This window comes from Rhinolophus hipposideros (genome assembly GCF_964194185.1).
Source record: "Rhinolophus hipposideros genome assembly, chromosome: 12".
NCBI lineage: Eukaryota > Metazoa > Chordata > Mammalia > Chiroptera > Rhinolophidae > Rhinolophus > Rhinolophus hipposideros.
The window spans coordinates 71,100,029-71,122,789 of NC_138058.1; the positions used below are offsets into that span (position 1 = coordinate 71,100,029).

At 32.6% G+C, this 22,761-nt stretch overlaps 1 protein-coding gene across 1 annotated transcript in view; it reads left to right on the forward strand.

Moving 5' to 3' along the window:
• ROCK2 (Rho associated coiled-coil containing protein kinase 2) overlaps positions 1 to 22,761 on the forward strand; it is a 110,965-nt gene that overhangs the window by 71,409 nt on the left and 16,795 nt on the right. The window contains exons 8-24 of the mRNA XM_081068701.1: positions 1,698 to 1,789; positions 2,602 to 2,761; positions 4,301 to 4,361; positions 5,037 to 5,048; positions 6,352 to 6,431; positions 6,579 to 6,627; positions 7,219 to 7,354; positions 7,459 to 7,550; positions 7,790 to 8,036; positions 8,429 to 8,535; positions 10,898 to 11,057; positions 13,793 to 13,953; positions 14,283 to 14,467; positions 19,315 to 19,384; positions 20,298 to 20,401; positions 20,565 to 20,751; positions 22,658 to 22,751. Coding sequence (XP_080924827.1) covers positions 1,698 to 1,789; positions 2,602 to 2,761; positions 4,301 to 4,361; positions 5,037 to 5,048; positions 6,352 to 6,431; positions 6,579 to 6,627; positions 7,219 to 7,354; positions 7,459 to 7,550; positions 7,790 to 8,036; positions 8,429 to 8,535; positions 10,898 to 11,057; positions 13,793 to 13,953; positions 14,283 to 14,467; positions 19,315 to 19,384; positions 20,298 to 20,401; positions 20,565 to 20,751; positions 22,658 to 22,751 — 1,997 coding nt within the window. The remainder of the gene's footprint in view (positions 1 to 1,697; positions 1,790 to 2,601; positions 2,762 to 4,300; positions 4,362 to 5,036; positions 5,049 to 6,351; positions 6,432 to 6,578; positions 6,628 to 7,218; positions 7,355 to 7,458; positions 7,551 to 7,789; positions 8,037 to 8,428; positions 8,536 to 10,897; positions 11,058 to 13,792; positions 13,954 to 14,282; positions 14,468 to 19,314; positions 19,385 to 20,297; positions 20,402 to 20,564; positions 20,752 to 22,657; positions 22,752 to 22,761) is intronic.

Here is a 22,761-nt window from a genome sequence, read left to right on the forward strand (position 1 = left end):
GCTTGCTCCACAGTCCAAACTTTACTCACTAACTTAGTGATCTTAGGGAAATCATTTTAAATTTTTGGGAAATAATTTTATTCATCCATAAAATGATAGGATCTGATGAGATGATGACGCAGGGCATTTGTAGCTCTAAAATGCTATGATTCTTTAGCACACCTTAGTATTTGTTAGCTAGTTGTTGTTACAAGCAATCCTGTAATGACTATCCTCATGCAATCATCTTTGCATACTTTTTGTACATTAAAATCTTAAAGGTAGAATTCTAAGATACACATTTTTAAATGAGGTGATGTTGCAAAATTGACCCACAAAGAAGTCACATCAGGGATTATTTTCACTAACAATAACTGTTTACCTCATTCTCATCAAACTAAACATTACGAATTTTTTTCTTTTCCTATCTGAAGAAAGATAAATTATTTTTTCCTCATTAGAGAGGTTAATCATTTTTATGTTTATCAATTATTTGTAGAATAGAACTTTAAGACTTGTTAATTATATTATTAATGAATAATCCAGGCTAATAAACTCAAAGCAAATCCTGTACAATGTTTTGATGTGATGCGGATGACCATAATTTGCTGAAAGGTAAAATAAAATAGGATATGTTAATGAATGATTGGAGGTGGAGAAGATTTTTTTTTTAAAGAATTTTGCTTAATATGTAATATTTTTTTAAATTTATTGGGGAATATTGGGGAGCAGTGTGTTTTTCCAGAGCCCATCAGCTCCAAGTCCAGTCGCCGTTTTCAATCTTAGTTGCAGGGGGCGCAGCCCACCATTCCATGTGGAAATTGAACCAGCTCAGGCTCTCACCAACTGAGCCATCCGGCTGCCCCTCCAGAAGCTCAGCAGTAGCTTGTTGTCTTCAATCTAGTTGTGGAGGATGCAGCTCACTGGCCCATGTGGGAATCAAACCAGCAACCCTGTTGTTCAGAGCTCATGCTATAACCAACTGAGCCACCTTGCTGCCCTGAGAAGATATTTTTAAAAGAACTTAATGCCATCATTGTGGCTAGGAGTATTTCCCTCTAAAGTTTACAGGTTTTCCTGTTTATATTAAGCATAACTCCAGGGCATATAAAAAAAACAAAACAAATGCTTTTTATTTCCATACAACCTTCATTGAAGACTGAAAGGGGCAGAGAATGAAATTACTAGCCAACATTTTTCTTATATTCAGAACGATAATTTTAATATATAAATGTAGAGATATAATTTATTGGAGTAAATATGGGTAGCTTCAAACACATTATGTGGTTTCTTTTTAAGAAGGGGAATTTTAAAATAATATTTTTGTTAGAGAGGTTTTGATAACTTTTCTGGGCCCAAAGTTAGATCATTGTCCATTTTATGTCCTGAAGTTGGTTATTCAGTTTTGGCACATGCAGGTACATTTTTTTATTTGAAAGTCTCATGTGTACTTTCTTCTGACACAAACTACAGATGGAAATATATTTTACTTTCCATTGGGTTTACTATACATTGCAGTCTTTTTAATCTATCTAGAGAGATTATATATTATAAAATTGAAATTGCTTATTTTTGAGGAACATTTAAGCTAAAGCTTTTAAAAAAGATATCTCTAACTCATTTGTGATCCTTAATGTTGATCCTTATTGAGATTAGACTTCTTAATTTTGTCTTTTCATAACCTTATTTTTTATATAATCTTTAACTGCATTGTTTAGGGAGGTACGACTTGGGAGAAATGGAGTAGAAGAAATCAAACAACATCCTTTCTTTAAGAATGATCAATGGAATTGGGATAACATAAGAGAGAGTAAGTCAATAAATTTAAATATTTCCATCCCACCACATTTTAAATCCCATAAATTGATTCCTCTTTTGAATTAATAAGCATGTTTGATACACTTAATGCTAATTTTTAAATTGAGAGGTTTCATTTCAAATTTGTTCAGTGGCAATATTTACAACTAAATTAATATTACCTCACTATCTTAGCAAACTAAGCATACAATAAGTATGTATTTATTGGCAGTGTTTCCCAATACTTTTATAATAACATTATTGACTTCTTAATTTGTCAAGTTAGGTTTTATGGATCTCAATAATTTGTAGAAAGAAGGAAATATGATACTGTCATTCGAATATGTTTGAATTAATAAATCAGTAATTATTTATGGAGACCATACCCTGGTAAATACTAGGGTAAGCATAGTAATTCATTTTAACTTTATATTTGACGTTATTTTAAGAGTAAGAAATATTTCTACTTAAAAATGTAGAAAACTGAAGACTAAAGAATGTATGTGCAAGTTATTGCTGGTTATAGTTTTAAAGCTAGAGTAATAGCATGTTGCTTTCCTTGTTTAATTGATTTATCAATATTTAAAGCCAATCTAGTATTGTAATAAAATACTTACAAAATTTTAATTCTTTGAAATGTTAAAATGGAAAATGTGTTGCTAGAATATTCTATAGTAAATCATAATATCTTGTCATTAATGAGTTATATATTACTAATGTACAATGTGTTAATATAATATAGTGTTAATAATATAAAACATAATGGGGTGGTTTCTATATATTTTTGTTTTGATTATGAATGAAATTATTTATTTATTTTAACAGCGGCAGCTCCGGTAGTACCTGAACTCAGCAGTGACATAGACAGTAGCAATTTTGATGACATTGAAGATGATAAAGGAGATGTAGAAACCTTCCCAATTCCTAAAGCTTTTGTGGGAAATCAGCTGCCTTTTATAGGATTTACCTACTACAGAGAAAATTTGTATGTCACTTGTTTGTTATATTTTTACTGTTTTCACAGTCTAACTATAAAGAGTTGTCTTACTTCGAGACTCTGGATTATAGAAGATAAAGTGTTAATTTTTTTTAACTTTGAGTTTTTTAAAAAGGACTGTCAAAAGAGTTATTTTTCACTTAATTTCATTATTTTATTTCTGAATGTTATATGATACTCATTCACAAATCAATTCAAGGCAATGCTTTATATTCTTTTGGACTATAGTGTAAGACCAAATACCTGCTTTTGAAGGAGCTTGTCAACTAATGAGGAATGTGAGAAAACTGTATAGTCATAACAAAGGTTAGAATGTGATATTTTTCTTAAGAAAGGTACCAAAAAATTCTGAGGTGGTTTGGAAAAAAAAAGCGTTGTGTCTCTTTGAGGTGATGGTAGGGAGAATTCAGGCAAGACGTCAGGAAAGAGGTGGCATTATATAGCCAAATTTAAAGATAAGGAAGTTTTTAGTGGCTGAGATGTGGGGAGTTTAGGTGAGAGTTATAGGGAGGTAAATAGTGGAAGCAAAAGTTTGGAATGTAAGCATACATTGATAGTAGTGTGATCCAGTAGGACTCAAACATAGGCTATATTCCTGGATTGTGACCATTTGGAGGACGGTTTTCTTGCCTGAATCCTTCCATCCAGCACAGAGTCTGACACAAGGTCATTCAATAAATACTGGTCAACTGAAGTGAGTTTTAGGGGGGGTAACATTAGATAACAGATTGAAATTGGAATTTAGGGGAAGAATAATGCAATAGATAATTGTTGTGTGCTCTGCTAAGGGACTTTTGACTTTGACAGGCAGAAAGAAGCCACTGAAAAAATAGATGAAGCATTAAAAACATTTCAGAAACTTTTTGGTACTTCCATGTGTGTAATGATTGGGGTGATCAATCGTTATGGTTTGTCCAGGAGCAAGGGGTTTCCAGGTTGTGGTGTGCGACTTTCATGCTAAAACTGGGGAAAATCCCAAGCAAACCAGGAAGAGTTGGTCACCCTGCTACCAATAGTGTTCTACAAACTATTGCAGTGCTTACTCAAATGATACCAGTGCCAGGAGAAACGCAAGGATGTTTACAGACATCGAGGAAGGGAAGCACCCAATTAAAACGGAGAGAGATTGACAGTTCAATAGAAGTGATTATTTATGTATTAAGACCTGGAGATCAGGAGACGTTATCATTGAAAAGGAGAGATGTTTCTTTCTAGAAAATGTCTACAAGAATAAAATAGTTACAGTAACTCAAAATGAGATAAAGAGGGGGAAAGTCTAGTTCCATTTAGTGACTTAATCTCAGCGATGTTAAATAATAGAACATATGATAAAAGTGAGAGGCAAGAACAGTTCAGCATTTTAAATTATTGAAAGTGGTATAAATGTCTAGATTAGAAAATATTGCTTCATTTAAAATATGTTGAAGTGAAAAGAAAAATCTTTGGTTGGAATTTAATTCTGAGAATAACTTAGAAAATGGATTAAAATGACATGCAAAAGAATGTATTTCTTGCCTTTCCTTCTAGGTTATTAAGTGACTTTCCATCTTGTAGAGAAAATGATTCAGTACAATCAAGGAAAAATGAAGTACGTATAAATTTTTACTACTCTATTTTAGTCACATGTTCAAATATTTTAGTAATGTCCATGTATTTTTAAAAGTTTATTTGATGCTACTTTTAGAATCATTAGATGGCATTCCTTGTTGAAATACAGTTCAGCATAACATTGAAATGATTCATTTTTTTTGACAAGTATCGTTGTGTAAGACACAATGGTAGTAAAAAGATGAATTATACGTGGCTTTAGACTTAGTTTTATTAGCAAAAGTGATAGAATAGATTTATAAACAGCTATAATACCAGTTAGAAATTATAAAAATTTATATTATTAAGATTATAAAATCTTATAGCTACAATAAGCTATAAGAGTACAGAAATGGTGGAGGGATTCAAATTTTGAGTATTTAGCAATGAATTCATATAAAGGATAATTTTGTTATGCTGTTACAGTATTTTGTGACCTCTATAATTTGTAACTGCACACAAAGTAAATCACATGCAGTAAATTTAAGCATAAGGATGCTTAAATCACATGCACACATACATATAAATAAGGATGCTTAACATTTTTCTCTTCAAAACTTAGAAAAACTGAAAATTTGGTTGGACAATTTTGGTATGATTTGTGTTTTAGGAATTTTACAAAGCAAAAAAAACATTTTAATGTTTTCCATGTTTTTTGTTTGTTTGTTTTAAATAGGAAAGTCAAGAGGTATGTTGATGTCAAATATCTTGAAAAGCAGAAAAACTCATCACTCTAGCAATGTTTTGATATAGCCATATTCCACTTAGCATTTGGAGTACTGCATCTACCCAAGAGAGAAGTTCCCATCCTTTTTTCTACCAAGTATCCCTTTTCTTATTGCTCCTATGTATCTGTTACTTAAATTATATGTAATTTTCAGGTTTTTGTTTATCAAGGACATAAAATAGGCAGCAAGAACTTCTGATTAGCGTGTGATCAAATTGTATTAATGCAATAGAGTTAAATTTGACTAGTTCATTAGCCTGTCTATTCTTATTAGGGAAAGATACGTTTTGCTTAAGATACATGAAACATTTGAGAAACCGCAGAGAACCAAATCACTAGAAAGACTAGTGGAAAGAATATTGACTTTGGACTCTAATAGATTTGGGTTGATTTTTGGTACTGTCACTTATTAGCTATGCTTTCTTGGTTTGGTTATTCACCTTTTTTGGATTTTGGTTTCCTTAGTTAGTAGATTTAACACTACCATCTTTATAGGGTTTTTGTTCGGATTAATGAGGCAACATTTGTCAAGTGCCTGCTGCTGTACCCAAGGCACAAAAGGAACTCAAAAAGTCAAGTCCTTTATAAAGGTGATAATGCTCCAAAAGTGGATTATTTAATACTTTCTGTAATTTTGGTTTCTTTAAAGACTGACATAGCTGGCCTTGAAGAAGATTTAAAGAATGGCAAGGAGATGACTTATAATTAATTAGCTATTATTTATCCAAAAGAGTCATTGATTACAATTTTATAGTACTGTGCCTGGCACTGTGTAGGAAGATACAAAGAAGAACTTACAGTCTTATTTTTAAGAACACTTATTTTAAGAACACTAACATATATTTGATCATGTTCAATCAAATATTTATTTTATATATAGACCTTTTATCTTTATCTTATAAGCAAAAATGGTGATATTTTCAAATAAGTAATCTACAGAAGAACAGTGGAGGATATCAGAGGATATCTTTTATTCATGATGAATGAGAAATGTGCTATCATAGAAGAATTCTGCCAACATTAGAGCTTCTCATCATGTTTACAAAATGTGTTCATACATACAGGTGTACTGTTGTAGACAGCAAGAGATGGAGGATTTTTTCACTCTGTGAATAAAACTCACATTAAGAAGGTACAAATACTGTACCATTATAGAGATTATATTAAGTTGAAAGAAAAGAGAAGCTTATCATTGTTTTCTTTAAGCTTCTCATCTTTTAAGTATGGCTAGACTTTATAATTATAGTTTCTTGTTTTCTGACAGATTCAGAAAAAACTGTACACATTAGAAGAACACCTTAGCACTGAGATACAAGCCAAAGAGGAACTAGAGCAGAAGTGCAAGTATGTTTTGTAGATAAATAGTATATTGTAAAATTTAAGTTTAAAAAATATTACTAAAAATGTAATTATATTATTATTTTTTAAATTATGGTCAATTCTTTTATTGTAAATTAGGAGTTATTTACTATTTCTTTTGAAATTCTTTAGATGTATTAATACTCGCCTAGAGAAGGTAGCAAAGGAGCTAGAAGAAGAGGTAAAGTAGCTCTATGTTTTTACTAACATTTTTGTTGGTAAAAAGTTTTGATGCCTGACTAACCTGCAGAGTTCTCTTGGTACCATATTAATACATATCTTTATCTATAATAAAACCTACCCTGTAGCATTGGTGGATAGAACTAAAATTATAGAATAATCATAATAGGCTTCATTTTGTTATATTTTTGCAAAACTGGAGTTAATGTAGTGTGTGTAGATACATCAAATAAAAAATGCATTTGTATTAATGACATGGGTTAAAAACAGAAAGTGACCTTTGTTTCTTTTTTTTAATGGTTACTCATAACATTTTAGACTCATGGTTTGTATTACATGAAGATGGTTCAGTGGTGATGGAATGTTATCGAAAGTTTGACTTTCAATAGTAAACAACACTTACACTCTTGATTATTTAACAGTAGTGTGCTGTTTTAAAAATATGTAAAACATTGTAGTTTTAACAATATAGCAGTTACAGTTGTTTTTTAAATATTTTTAAAAATCTGCTTGAAATGACTGAAATATTTTTTGCTTTAATTTAATATTTATACATACTTTCCTCTGATAATAACTTCAAGCATTATTTCAGATTACCTTAAGGAAAAATGTGGAATCAGCATTAAGACAATTAGAAAGAGAAAAGGCACTTCTTCAGCACAAAAATGCAGAATATCAGCGGAAAGCTGATCATGAAGCAGACAAGAAACGAAATTTGGAAAATGATGGTTTGTGGTGTAGAATATTAAATACTTATCAAGAAAAACATTAAGTGTACGTGTGTGTGTGTGTGTTGTGTTGAAGCTTGTCACAGAATTGCTTTTTATTATAGTTAACAGTTTAAAAGATCAACTTGAAGATTTGAAAAAAAGAAATCAGAACTCTCAAATATCCACTGAGAAAGTGAATCAACTTCAGAGACAAGTAAGTTGATCCCAATTTGTGATAAGGATATTGAATTTTATTTATGACTGCCTATTAACAGTTTTAATTAGAAATGTTATTAAACGATTTTTCCTCTAATTTTAAAGGGAAATCACTAGGAAATATTTTTAGGTTTTTGTTTATTTTAAATGCTTTGTAATGCAGTAATGAACTGAAGTATTTTCATTGTATACACTTGTTTATTGTTGTTTATTTGATTTTTTTGAATGGAAAAACAGCTAGATGAAACCAATACTTTGCTGCGAACAGAATCAGATACTGCAGCCCGGTTAAGAAAAACCCAGGCAGAAAGTTCCAAACAGATTCAGCAGCTGGAATCTAACAATAGAGATCTACAAGATAAAAATTGCCTCCTGGAGACCGCCAAGTTAAAACTTGAAAAGGACTTTATCAATCTTCAATCGGTTCTAGAATCTGAAAGGAGGGACCGAACGCAAGGATCAGAGATAATTAATGATTTACAAGGTATTAAAGTAGAGATTGTACTTGAATTCATCTTGATTGTTCATATTTTGGAAATAACTTTAAATGATGAGCAATGTGCTGGAGTAGCACATTTCTGAATATACTACACTGTTATGTAAAGTTAGGGTATTAGAAATACATTAATAGAAAATGTTATGAATGAAAGATTTACTTTCAAATGGTTTGAAATATTTTAAAGTATCAAAGCACCTTCCAAGGTGGTAGATGGGGTTGCAGTTGAATTAACAGTAAAGCAGTATCTCAACTATATCAACAGTAATTAAACTTCTGCTCATATATAATAGCTCAAAGTATGAGATGATGTCCAAACTTTTTATTTTTAATGTATATACTTTGTCGGTTGATTGTTTTTTAAAATGTTGCAATTTTAGGTAGAATATCTGGCCTAGAAGAAGATTTAAAGAATGGCAAAATCTTACTAGCAAAAGTAGAACTGGAGAAGAGGCAACTACATGAGAGATTTACTGATTTGGAAAAGGTAAAACATGTTAAGCTTATATTTGTGTAAGAAAATGACTACAGAGAATTTCAAATTGGAAAACTTATTCTAAAATAAGGGAGATCTGAAACTGAAATATTTCTGCATATCCATGTACTCTCTTATATTTAGACTTGGTTCTGTAGACTAGGGGTAAATATTTTTAAGGCTTGCTTCACAAGCAGCCCTCACTGTGTTAGATGCTTATGAAGGGAGGGACTCTCTTAGAGTGTCTAGTTAGGATGTTTCTTCCTAGGGATCCCAGAAAACCTGGTTTTCACTTGTGACATGTCTCAAAAATGATGTAAAGTTATCATGACTTTTGGCATTTAGAAGTTTTGCTTTAACAATACTATAAGCTAGGGATAATTTCTAGGCTCTGTTCAGTGAATATTTTGTTTCATTCATTTATTCAGTCATTCATTCATTTAGTACTTAGTGTGTCATCTGTGGTAGAAGTATCAGGATGCAATCCTGCCTTTAACAATCTCATCGTCTAATGGGTAATTTCTAAAGTACTAATAACTCACAGATGATTCTGCTGCAGTGCAGTAAATAGAATGCTAGATGTACGGACAAGGGTATGTTGGATGGGTGCACAGGATGTATCCCTAATCTGGCAGAACAGGATTGGTTGTGACAGGGTGAAGGCACATTTTGACTTGGGAGGACAGCATGAACAAAGGCCCAGACGATGGGAAATAAAAAAGGTGTAGTTGGTTTATTTAAGTACAGACTGTTGAATATTTCTGGACTATAGAGCAAGGGTAACAAATTGTAATCTTTTAAGGGAAAGGCAGTAAATATTTTAGACTTCGCAGGCCTTACAGTCTCTATTGCAATATGTAAAGGAATGGGTGTGGCTATGTTCCAATGAAATTTTACAGAGTGGTGGGCCAATATGGCCCTCCTGTGAGAGTGAGGGTTCAGTGGCCAGAGCAAGGCTACAGAGCTAGGATGAGCTATATCCTACAAGATTTTGAATACACTGTTAAGAAACTTAGTTTCTGTAAGTAATGGACTACCTACCCACTGAAGGGCTTTCAATTGGATGACCTTATTAGAGTAGAGGTATATTTACAATCGATCGCTGTGTACTTTGTGGAGAATAGATTTGAGGAGGACAAGATAAGAGGTAGGGAGACATTTCTTAGTATTCAGATAATGGAGACTTAACTAGTGCAGTAGTTAAAAGGAGGGAAAGTGAGGATGAATCTGAGAAATACTTAGAGAGGGAATGTTTTGCAGCAATTAGTAATTGATTAGATGTGGCCTGTGAGTAGTACACAAGGATGAGTTCCAGGTTCCTAGTTTGTGATGAGATACACAGTAGTGCCATTAATTAGTAAAGAATAAAGGAAAAAGCTCTGTTAGAGGAAATAATGATAAATCTGTTTTAGTCCTGTTTGAGGAGCCTGTGAGACAGCCGACTTAGGAAGTCTACAAAGCAGTAAAGTTATGGTAATAGAAGCTAGAAATACTTGAGAGTTGTCGGTATAGAAGTAGCTGAAACCATGCAAATGGGAAAGCGCATCTGGGAACAGATTGTTTAGAGCATTGGTTTCTCAGGGCAGAGTAGATTACTCTGTTGGTGGATTGTTAGTTTGAAAATATCACATTTTACTTGAAACACAAAATAAATATATTTATGATACAAACTATAGAAAGCAAAGAATTAGAACATCGTTTGAAGATATATAGAAAAATCTCAATTACTAAAGATTCTTAACTTTAGTAAGAATCTTAATTTCTTAACTTCTCAGTTACTGAAGATTCTAACATATCTCCTATGTGGAAAATAAGTGTGAATGGTAGAGGATGCTGAGTCTTGGGGTTTTTTTTAGATATAGCAAAGGGATACATTAGGCATATTTTAAAAGCTTGAGAAATAATGATATAGGAAGAGGAAAAGCATTGTGGCTAAAGAATACTACCTCCAGAGAACACCAACATTTAAGGGGTAGATGGGGGAAAACTTCACAAGCAACAGAAAAGATGAGAGCAGATGGGGGAATCAGGTGAGTTCAGTGTCAGTAGAGGTCAGAGAAATGGTTTCAAGGGCAACTGAGTTCAAATGAGATAAAGACTGAAAAGCGTTGAATTTGTTGAGAATATCATTGGTCATTTTACTGAGATCAAACAGTCTCAATACAGATCTCAAAATAGTAGAGTGGAGGTGAGGGAGATGGGTACAGTTGGAAGAGGACAGATAGAGTACGTAGATTACTTTTACAAGAAGTTTGAATGAAGAAGGATGGGAAGTATTGAACATCCATAGTAAGTCTATAAAAAAAACTTTGTAAGTTTTTGAAATTGTGAGCCAGTCTTTTTTGTTTATACCTGCCATTTTAATCTTCAATAGGAAAAGAACAACATGGAAATAGATATGACATACCAACTGAAAGTTATACAGCAGAGCTTAGAACAAGAAGAAGCTGAACATAAGGCTACAAAAGCACGACTGGCAGATAAAAATAAGATTTATGAATCCATTGAAGAAGCTAAATCAGAAGCCATGAAAGGTACGCATTTTTATAAAAGAATTTTCCAGCAGCATTTTACTAAGAATTAACTCTGTATTTAATTAGTTGATTTTGAATATTTGTTTATATTTTATTGCCAAATACTGGAGGAAAAACACTATTAGAGAAGCACTATACATACACGAGTATATTCTTTATGGCAGCAATCACTTCAAAGATAGGAAGGCTCAAACACAAAATTATTCAACCAAATTTTTTAGATCAGAGAGAGATTATTTTGGTGATACCAATAGTGACATGCATACATACAGAATATGAAGTTCTAGATATATTTACTCAGATTTGGGGGATATGCTTTTTGTAATATTTAGTTTGACATTTCACCAGAATGTGCTACAATTCCTGCCACTTTCTGCAACATAAAGATTTAAAAATAGCTGACTTAACTAGAATAGAAGCTCATTAAATATTTTGAACTCTGGCATGATGAAGATACTAGCTAGATTTGGTCAAAGCCATACAATATTAATGAATGTAGGGTAAGATAACAAAGTTACCTTCTCCACAAACCAGCCTGTATCTTGTAATTGTCTTAGGTTAATTTCTTGTTTTCCAAACTGTTTATAATTATGATGAATTTGGAATTCCAAAGGAAATCACTAAATATTCTTGTGAGTCATAAAACTTGTAAACAAATTTTATTTCATATTGAAATAAAACATTTATGAATCACAGCAAAAAAATAGGCTTGTAATTCTTGAATGTAACTAAAATTAGAGATTTTAGTTAATATCATTTTAGTGTAAGGCACTAATTCAGAATGATAAAAGATGAAATGAGTACTTTATTTAGAAAAATCTAATTAGAAAAGATGAAGTTAGTGGGCCATGTTTCCCTGTCCGTGGCCACACAGTGAAATTTCCTTTGAGATATAGTTTAGGTGCAATAAAACGCAAAAAGTTTTCAGATTTGTGGTGGACATGTGTAACTATCTCCCCAAACAAGGATAGAACCTATCTTTTCACCACCTCAGTAAGTTCACTCTTGCCTCTTTCTATTTTCTGTGCCCACAATAGGGTGTTTGTTTTTTAAAAATGAGTCCTTTTGTTCATAGGTTATTTTCTGAGCTGATGAAAATGAACCAATTCAGTATAATAATATCTACCATTTTCTCAAACTCTTTTTTACAACACTAACATAAGATGCGTGATGACATTTGTGTTTTACTTGAGTACACAAAACTATTCTAGATGGTGCTCAAATCTGGGTCTCAGGCTTTGGTCTTTTTGCTGCATATCATTGCCTCCTTTGATTAAGAACGTGACTTCATCCATGAATTGCTAGTTATGTGACCTTGTCTAGTTACTTAAACTTTTTGTGCCTTGTTTCCTATAAAGGCACAATTAGAGTATTAGGTTGTTGTGAAAACCGAGTGCAGTGATACATGAAAAGTGCTTAGAAATGCTAGCTATTATTAGTAGTATGTAAAGGATAGTTTTGTTTTCCCACACTTTTGAAGATAGTTCATTAAAAACTGAAAATTCATAGGTTTAATTTTTATTTAATATAACTTTGTAGTAAATGATAAGTAGATGTTGAGCATTAGTTATGAAGGAGCAGAGGAACCTAGTTGGATTTGAACAGATTTTCTGATTGGAACATCAAAAGGTAATTCTCTAACAAATAACTTACATTCAATATGGAATCACTTGATTAGACATAAACTCTGCCTGCTCTTCTCTTTGAGATTGAAAAGGCTTTTGAAAGCCTTTTCTAATTAATAAAACAATTGCAAACCATTTAGAAAATACAGGAACGTATAAAGAAATAAGTAAAGATTAACCATAGTCTTAGTAATAAGGATGATACTTGTATATTTTCTCAACTTTCTATACTGTTTTCCTTTTAAAAAATATAAGCATTTTCTTAGGCCATTAAAACTTCTTTTTTTTTTTTTTTTTTTTTTTTTTTTTTTTTTTTTTTTTTTTTTTGTTGAGAGCCCACTGGCCCATGTGGGAATCGAACCGGCAGCCTTCGGAGTTAGGAGCATGGAGCTCTAACCGCCTGCGCCACCCGGCCGGCCCAAAACTTCTTTTTTTAATAGTGAACTCTTATCAAGTGCTTGCCATTTAAGTGCTATACATTTATTAACTCAAAGCTTTCATAATATCCCTATAAGGGTAGGTACTGTTCCCAACATTCTAGAGATAAGAAAACTGATCCTCAGAGAGGTTAATTAACTTGACCAGTCAAATAATTAGGAAGTGTCAGAGCCAGGTTTAAATTCTGGAAGTTTGGTTCCAGAGCCCTGTCCTTGACCACCTCCTTAAAACATAATTTTCATTCTCCGCATAGTAATATCTTAATAATGGAAACAGCCATAGAGGTCATAGAATCTACCTGAATGTTTTAAGATAAGAAGAGTAATGCTGAGAGGCACAGAATAGCAGCAAAATAAAAGAAATCTTTATTTAAAAGATATAAGTATGTCTTAGAACATAAGTAAAAGCAGAATTATTTTACGTCCATTAGAATGGATGTAATATTATAGAATGTAGTAGGTTTTTATACCCTGCAAATGAAACATCTAATTTTCAAGCGTGAAATTGTTGACATTTCAAATACATTAAGAGGAGTGATGAAAATAATGAATTTGGGATTAAAAATTTTTAAGGCAGCATCATTTACTGTAATTTTTATTAGCACAATATCATGTATTTGATATGCTTTTTTTGTTTGTAAATTCATGGTTATGTACATTTTTGTGCCACTAGAAATGGAAAAAAAGCTCTTGGAGGAAAGGACTTTAAAACAGAAAGTGGAGAACCTGTTGCTGGAAGCTGAGAAAAGATGCTCTATATTTGACTGTGACCTCAAACAGTCACAGCAGAAGATAAATGAACTCCTTAAACAAAAAGATGTGCTAAATGAGGATGTAAGTATGTTTACTAACCAGTAATAATAAACTAATGAATTAATAGTAAACTAGGTTTATTTGTAAAGGTACACTGATGGTTTTCACAATTAAAATATTTTTCTTGTAATAGTCCACAATCTTCTAATTTTACTGAATTTGGATGATAGACTAAATGAATCATAATTTGAAAAAGTTTAGTTATTTTTACCATAAAGACCATATTTTACTGTGAAATGAATTAACTGCCTAAGGGCAAAAATCTGTTTTGCATCATCGTATATGCTGCCAGCTTCTTTGATAAATCAAAATAATTTACTTACATACCAAGTATGCAATTTCTTTTTTAGGTTAGAAACTTGACATTAAAAATAGAGCAGGAAACTCAGAAGCGCTGCCTCACACAAAATGACTTGAAGATGCAAACACAGCAAGTTAACACACTAAAAATGTCAGAAAAGCAGTTAAAACAAGAAAATAATCATCTCATGGAAATGAAAATGAACTTGGAAAAACAGAATGCTGAACTTCGAAAGTAAGTTAATTGTTTGAGACCAAGTTTTACTAATATGCACAACTATCCACATGTAAATTGTCTTACTTTTGGTTTATCTGGGGATTTTCTTTTGATCATTTTATTTTCTTGACTTTGTTTTCTCTTTTTTTCTGTACAAGTAATATGTTGAATGCCACTGTTGTCCTTCAAGAAGATTATATTCGCTTCCTCAGCAATTTTTTTCTACTGCCACCTTATTGTGATATAATGACAGAGAGCGTGGTGGTGGTGGAGCAGAGGAAAATGCCTGGGATTTTCACCCCGTGCTCTTAGGATTCCTGCTCAGGACTGTCCCTCAAGTTTCCTGTCCATGTGTTTTTGTTTGTTCCTTTAGTACCTTTGACTTGCAAATGTTTGACTATTAAGCAAACGCCATATAAACTTTTAAATCATTTTTTAGGATATATGCTAGTGCTTTATTTAATTTACTTAGAAAATAGAAAACATATTGTTAAAATACTTTTAATATATAGTAAATATACTGTTGAAAGTTATCCCATTCAGTCATTAGTTGTATAATTACTTCTTCCCAGTGAAAACCAAAGGTCATACTGGATCCCAGTTATTTGATGAGAGGCGGTATGTAGTGTGTTAAAAAGCATGCCAGGCAAGATGGCGGTGTCAGTCCCGTTCTACTACTTCCTAGCTGACCAACATTGCGCAAAACATTTAACCTCTCTGAGCCTCTTATCATACCTCCAAAAGGGCAGTAAAAGCTTCCTTGTCAGGGCTCTTGTCAAGGACAGCAGTGATTTATTTACATTATGCACCCAAGAAACGGTAGGGACTGTTACTGCTACTGCGGCAACTACTGTTAAGAAAGACTGTTACTCCACTCCTGTCATCATAACTGCTTACCTGCTTTTTACACCTGTGACAGGTCAGTAAGTTGATAGTATAATACCTAGGAAAGGATATTCAAATATGCCAATATTGATACTACCTGGGAAAGGATGGTCAAAAAGATTTTGTTCTTTTTTGTTGATCTATGGCCTGGGTAAGCCTAGAGTCTTGAACTTCATGAGATTTCAACTTTTAAAAATTGGAACTAGAAACTTGAACAATATTCATACATCTTCGTCTTACCTTTGTTTTTTGGTTGATCTTTCCCCCGTATATTATCTTTATTCTTCTCATTTTAGACTAGCTTTTTTCACTTAATAGAAAACTTGGTCCTTCAAGAAGGACAAACTCTAGAGATATATCTTAACATATCTCTTCATTTGTTTGAAGAGACCCTGATTTGACTTTTCTGGATCCCACGTTCAGAAAGCATCCCACGTGATGAGATAGAACTCACTGGCCCAGCTTTGATTAAGAGCCTAAGTAAGCTGTGGATCGTGGGTTCTAGGGAACACAGTTTTAAAACTACTTGACTACATAGACATTCTCCATAGTATCTTTTCTAACAACAGTGTTCATGTGAATGCAAGAGGTAGTTAAACATCTAGATTGTGTTTCTTCTCCTGTTCTAACTATACTTTGTTTATACCTAATTTTCGGTACTTAGTGTATATACCTCTTTTTTTTCCTTTTTTTTTTTTAAATAAGTGCCACATGGATCTGTTGTTTCTTAATCCCTCAGTTCCTAACCCCTCCTCTCCAAAGACACCCACATTTGCAATCTTACATGGAGGTAAGATGAGTACATAAATAATTGTAATATAAGGTTAAAAAAATTGCATGCAATGAGAACGTACATATGAAGTGCTACGTAGGTTTACATTTGAAAATGGTCAACATATATATATATCTTCCTTCCTAGATTCCAGTAAAACTTAGTAAAGGAATTTTTTTTTATTAGTTTCAGGTGCACAAGACCAAGTAATACTTAGACGTTTATCATTTATATCCCTCACACTGTGGACCCCCCTCCCCCCAGTAAAGGAATTTTTAAATGCATAAACGTGCATCAAGAATTACAGTGGATTGGAGGAAAATAAGTTCCTTTAATTAATGAGATAGTTGCAAGTTGATGGAAACCTTCTGACTAATGACGTAGAGTGAAGGGAGCAGCAGCCAGGAGTATATATGAAGGACATAGGTGAAAAAAAAGACGTATTATTATTCAAAGCAAATAACTTGAAAGGCTGGATTAAGATGTGATGCCATGAATGGAACACCCTTCTGATTATCCTCTACCACCGCCCCTTGCAGTTATGTCGGCCAGGCACTGCCACCAGTAGGGTTCCTATAGAGCAGTTCCGCTGAAGAAATGGGACACACTCTCTGTAGATAATTAGAATAGTTATTGTGGGGTCAGCAGCTCACAGAAAAGCCTTGCTTTTTCTGGCATTTCAGACCCCTGCTTAATGCTTTTTAAGCCTTTTAAGCCTCTCATCTGAACTGAAGTTTGCCAGTTAGAAAACCCCTCCCACAGAGATTAAAATTTCTGTCTCCTCCTCTGTACATATATAACCACGTATTATATACTAGGCATTTGAGGAAAGCCTGCAGTGTGAGAGACTGTGATAAAGAAAGAGGAAAGGGCCCCCAGGTGAAACATATATCAAGGAGAAGAGAATTTAGGAAGAAAGCACAAACAAAAACAAAATCTCACTGGTAACAGTGAGAGCAAAGATTCTAGGAGATACTACTTCCATTAAACAAGAACCAGACATAAGGCAAAAGGGGCAGCTGGAATAGGAAAGAGCTCTTGAAGATTAAAGTTGACTGTCAGTGTAAATTTATTAGAAGGATTTGAAGAGAAAGTCAAAGAAATTTCACAAAATGTAGAACAAGAGGGAATAACATGGAATATATGAGAGAAATAGGTAAGACACAGAGACTGTTCCAGGAATTCTAGCACCAGACAAATAAGAATTCCAGGGGGAGGGAATTATTTAATAACTAATGGAAAAGAATTTCCCATAGCTGAAAAGTCTTTAGATTGAAAGGACCCAGCAGAAATAAATGAAAAAATACCCGTATTTAGACATGTTCTCATGAGATTTCAAAAACAAAAGAGAAAGGATGGGCTCTTTGGATTTCTCATCTCAAACTGGGGAGGTTGTGGTTTGTGGTTGATGCCATAGGAAATGTTTAATTATGTCACTCGGGCCGATGACACAACTGTGTTGGGGGTTGGGGAGATTAGCGATGGTAAAAGCTAAATTCTCAAGTCTGGCAGCAGGGAATTGGTAAATGATATTTACAATTTATGTCAAGAAACAAGCTGAGATGTGGAGGTAACTACGAAAAGAACAAAACAAATGAAACCAAGTGATTTCCTCTAGGGTAGTAGTATTAGGAAGTGGAGAGGTGTGGATAAGGAGACCTCTACCTTTCATTATAGTTTCTTCTTTTACTCTATACTATTTAATTGCAACCATATCCATATCTTGTGGTTATTTTCTGAAGAATACTTTTCTTAAATACCTAATAAATGTTAGATTTCTAAAGTTACAGATGAATGATAACAGCTCTTCAAGAAGATCATGATATTAAAATTATGCTAGGGTTTACTGCAAGTGGGCTTATTAGCTGATGATGGTGATACAACTTTAAAACTTGATCCTTCACATGTTATTAATTAGCAACTTTCACATTTTTGGCTTAGAGAAATAAGAATCATCATTTCTTAATAATAAACTAATCAATAGTAAAATACAAAAATGACACAGATAAATGACATTGAGTGATAACTTCCTTTTTATGGAGAGGTTTAAGGGCCTGTAAGTAAATAAAGTGACCAAATTATATTAAATGAAAATAATAATAAAAGTCCGAAGTAATATACAAATTGAAAACATTGTGATTAAATCATTTGATCTCTCTGAGTCTTTCTTGATGTATACATTTTTTAAATATCCAAGTGGTATTCAAAAATTTTCCCACTGTAAAATACTTAGAACTACATTTACAAAACAAAAAGAAAACAGTATAAATTCCCCTTTATGAATGCAGACGTGTTTCACCTCTCCAGAGGTAACATATCTTAACAATTTGTATTTATCCTTATAGACCTTTTTCTATGCCTGTACCTGTACAATATATGTAGGCTTTTGAAAAACTATAGTTTTTATTTTTTAATAAGCCTAGCATTATTTCAAATGAACTTCTTAAATGGGGTGTTAGGCTGACTTTTAATTTTATTTTTTATTTAATTTTATTTATTTATTGAAGATTGGCATACTTACAGAAAAAGTACAAGTGTAGGAAAAAATGTTGCCAAGTATAGAGCTCACTGAATTTTTACGAAGTATACAAATCTGTGCATTTACCACCCAAGGTTTTATAAACCCTTGTACTCCTTGCCCTCAGGCCCTCTCCCAGACATTTTTTTTACTCATCCTAAGATAGCCAATTTTGGGGTGCTCTTTTAATTCTACTACTTTGTTGGCATAGTGGCTGATTATGAGATTGCATTTATGAGAATATGTAATTTAGTGTTATTGGGTTAACATACCACTATTTGGCCTCAAGATCCCCTTATACTCTTAAAAATTATTGAGAGCCTGAAAGAATTTTTGTTTATGTGAGTTATAGCTAATGACATTTTTTTGTGTTAGAAATTAAAACTGAGAAAATTCTGAAATACAAGAACATAGAAATACATATTTTATTAGCTGTTGGAGTGATGACATCATGATATGTCATATAACCTCAAGAAAAGTCCATGTACACTAGTGACCGAATGAGAATTTTAAAAAAAACAATGATGCTTAATTAATATTAAGTAATGAAAATAATTTGAAAGTAATTTGACCTCGAGGATTCTCTGAAAAAGTCTCAGAGGCTCCCAGGGGTTCCCCAGACCACATTTTAAGAGGTGCTGGTTTCATATGTGTATAACTTATTTAACATTTGATTCACTGTTACCACAGAGAACGTCAAGATGCAGATGGGCAAATGAAAGAGCTCCAAGATCAGCTTGAAGCGGAACAGTATTTCTCAGTAAGCTCCAGACACATTAATTTGAAAATTGTTGTATTTGTAAAATTAAAAAAAAAAAAAATGTTCTGGGGTAGCCGGATAGCTCAGTGGGTTAGAGCGCTGTGCTCTTAACAACAAGGTTGCCAGTTCAGTCCCCACATAAGCCACTGTGAACTGCGCCCTCCACCAGTAGATTGAAACAACTACTTGACTTGGAGCTGATGGGTCCTGGAAAAACATACTAAAAATAAATAAAAGTTTAACAACAACAACAACAAAAAAATGCTGTAAGACCAGGAGAATGATTCCTGTCTTTAAAATAGATTATTAAGAGTAAACACCAAGCAGAGTTTTGGATGGGATATTTTGTACCGCACAATTCAAAAAGAGTAACTGGGCAAAAAGACTGTAGATAGTTAACAGAAATCTAATATCATTGTTAGAAAAATAGTTCTGAGTACATGCCCATACCCAATGAAGTTGATCAAAAGCATTGCTTTTTGCGGAAGAATATATTTTCATAATGAAAGAAATAAAATTGTCATTTTAATATTTGTACTTTTTTGAGCTCAGTTTTAAAATATGAAATAGTAGCTGTTACCTGTTTCATTGATTTAAGCCAACAAAATTTTCTTGTTAAATTAGTAATATTTTTCTTTGTCTCTTCATTCATCCTACCGATCGGTCATTTAATGAGAAATCTCATTGTGATACTCAGTTGAAAATCATGCTTCTAATTATAAGCTAAACTTTTATTTTTTAATTGGTTAATTACAAGAAAATAAAAAAGCTCATTAAACTACTAATTGGCTCAGGGTCTCAACATTACTTAGTGGTATGAACATATTTGTATGTACTGGATAGGTTTTTGAATGTAGAAACAATATTTTTGATGATGATACATGTTTTGTTTCTGTTATATTTTGCTATTTAGACCCTCTATAAAACACAGGTTAGGGAACTGAAAGAAGAATGTGAAGAAAAGACCAAACTTTGTAAAGAATTACAGCAAAAGAAACAGGAATTACAGGATGAAAGGTAAGGACAAGAGCTTCTCTCTTTTGCTCATAACCATGTACCTTTCTCTTAGAACAATGCCTGCTATAGTCTAAATAAAAATTTGTTGATGAAGTTAATTAGACAAAAACTTTGACTTCGTAGTGAAAATTGAACAATAAAATGATGCATCTCTAAAATGTAGGGACTCCTTGGCTGCTCAACTGGAGATCACCTTGACCAAAGCAGATTCTGAGCAGCTGGCTCGTTCAATTGCTGAAGAACAATATTCCGATTTGGAAAAAGAGAAAATCATGAAAGAGCTGGAGATCAAAGAGATGATGGCTAGGCACAAACAGGAACTCACTGAAAAAGATGCTACAATTGCATCTGTAAGTAAAATTCTTGGTTCTTTTTTTATGATAATTAAATTACTATATTACAAATCTACCTTAGAAGCACTAGTAAAGTAACGTAGATCTAAGTGAAAAATTGTACATGCTCTGGCCACAAGATTTTTGATCCAGTTAACCATCAGCTTCTCAGTGTTGTTTAAGAAAAAGGCTCAAAAAAAACCCCACTTCCTTTGCTTAATTCAGAGTTAAAGGACTGGAGTGAAAAGGAAATACCAAAAGTAGAATAGTTTAAGCCGGGTTTTTTTTGTTGTTGTTAAAGTTTAGTTCAAAAGAATCTTGAAACTACCATGAAGATAGTTATATGCAGGTTGAAAAGAAATTGCAATTAAAATTTCAAAGACAAGTAAAATATCAAGTAGTTGAGTTTGCCTTATCACTTACCCAACTTTATTAAAATGTAATTTAAAAATGTATTAGAGCAGGGATATTTACTTCTGTTTAGTGGAAACCAGCAGGGAGGCCAGAAATAGAGCCATGCACGTACAGGAACTTGGTATATGATGGAAGTGGTAATATATAAAGTGGTGGGAAAGGATACAGACTTAATAAATAGTTTTGGAAAAACTACGTGTGTAACAGAATAAAATTAGAGTCATACCTTTTCACCACATAGAAAAGTAAATTGTAGCTATCTTAAGGACCTAAATATGAAAAATAAAAATTTAAACTATTAGAACGGAACCCAAAACTTACTTATAGCAGTTGACAACCAATAAATGACACAGATAAGTTTGTAATGTATTTATTAAATAAGGGATTAGTATCTAGAATATATGTGAAACTCCTACAATTCAGTAAGAAAAAGTTAAATAATCCAGAAGAAAAATTGGCCAAAAGAAAAAAACCTAAAAATATAAACAGATGCTTAACCTCACTCCTCCTTAGGAAAACACTATAAAATAACTTTGAAATGCCATTTTATACCCATCACACTGGCAAAAATTCAGTATCTTTGCTAATTTCAAATGTTTGAAAGATGTCTGGAAAATGGCATTCTTATTACTACTATGGGGAGTGTAGATTTAGTATGGAATAGCATAGTATAGGAAATACTAAGGCAATTTATGGTGAATTTTAAATATTCATATTATCCAAAGAAAGTCCACATTAACATAAATATGCATGAATTTCAGGCACAATACTCATAGCACCATAAATGTTTATAATAACAAAAATTCAAATGTCTTATGAATTGATAAATGAGTGAATAAATGAAACATAGAAGATGGAACCTACTGTATCAGTTAAAGTGAATTAATTAGGCCTTTGTATATATCAGTAACTTAAGTCTTAATATAATATCGAGTGACAGATAAACACAGCATGTTGTTATTTATGGACAATTTAAAATCACATAAACTGCACTTTCACGTGTGTATAAAAACATATACAGTCATGGATGGAAAGAATGAATACATGATTCAAAGTAAAAATTCCTTCAGGAAGGAAGAACAGGAATGGGATTTGGAAAGAATATGAAAGTATGTCAACAACTTTAGTAAAACTTTATGTTTTAAAATAATATTCTGAAAGAAATCCTGCAGTTTTTGATTTTGTTTATTTTGCATGATGGATGCAGAACTTTATTGTAGCATTTGCTTTTTTTAGTTTATTAAATGTTTTTATTGCTAAAATATTGCTAAGGAATTTTGAGAGGAGCAATTTTTGGTTTCCTGGGGTGTCTATGAAGTCTATCATGGTTAGCAAAACTTTTCAAGAGTGAAGTTTGTTAAGGTAGTGCAAAGGCAAGAAGTGTAGAGATAGATGTTCTAGAAAAACAAGAGTTTTAGCAACATTCTAGGATATTTTGATTTTGAATTATTGCTTTATAACTTAAATTTGTAAATTGGGATATGATATTTATTCTACTTTAATTTCTTAGCTTGAAGAAACCAATAGGACACTAACTAGTGATGTTGCCAATCTTGCAAACGAGAAAGAAGAATTAAATAACAAATTGAAAGATGCCCAAGAACGTATGTATTA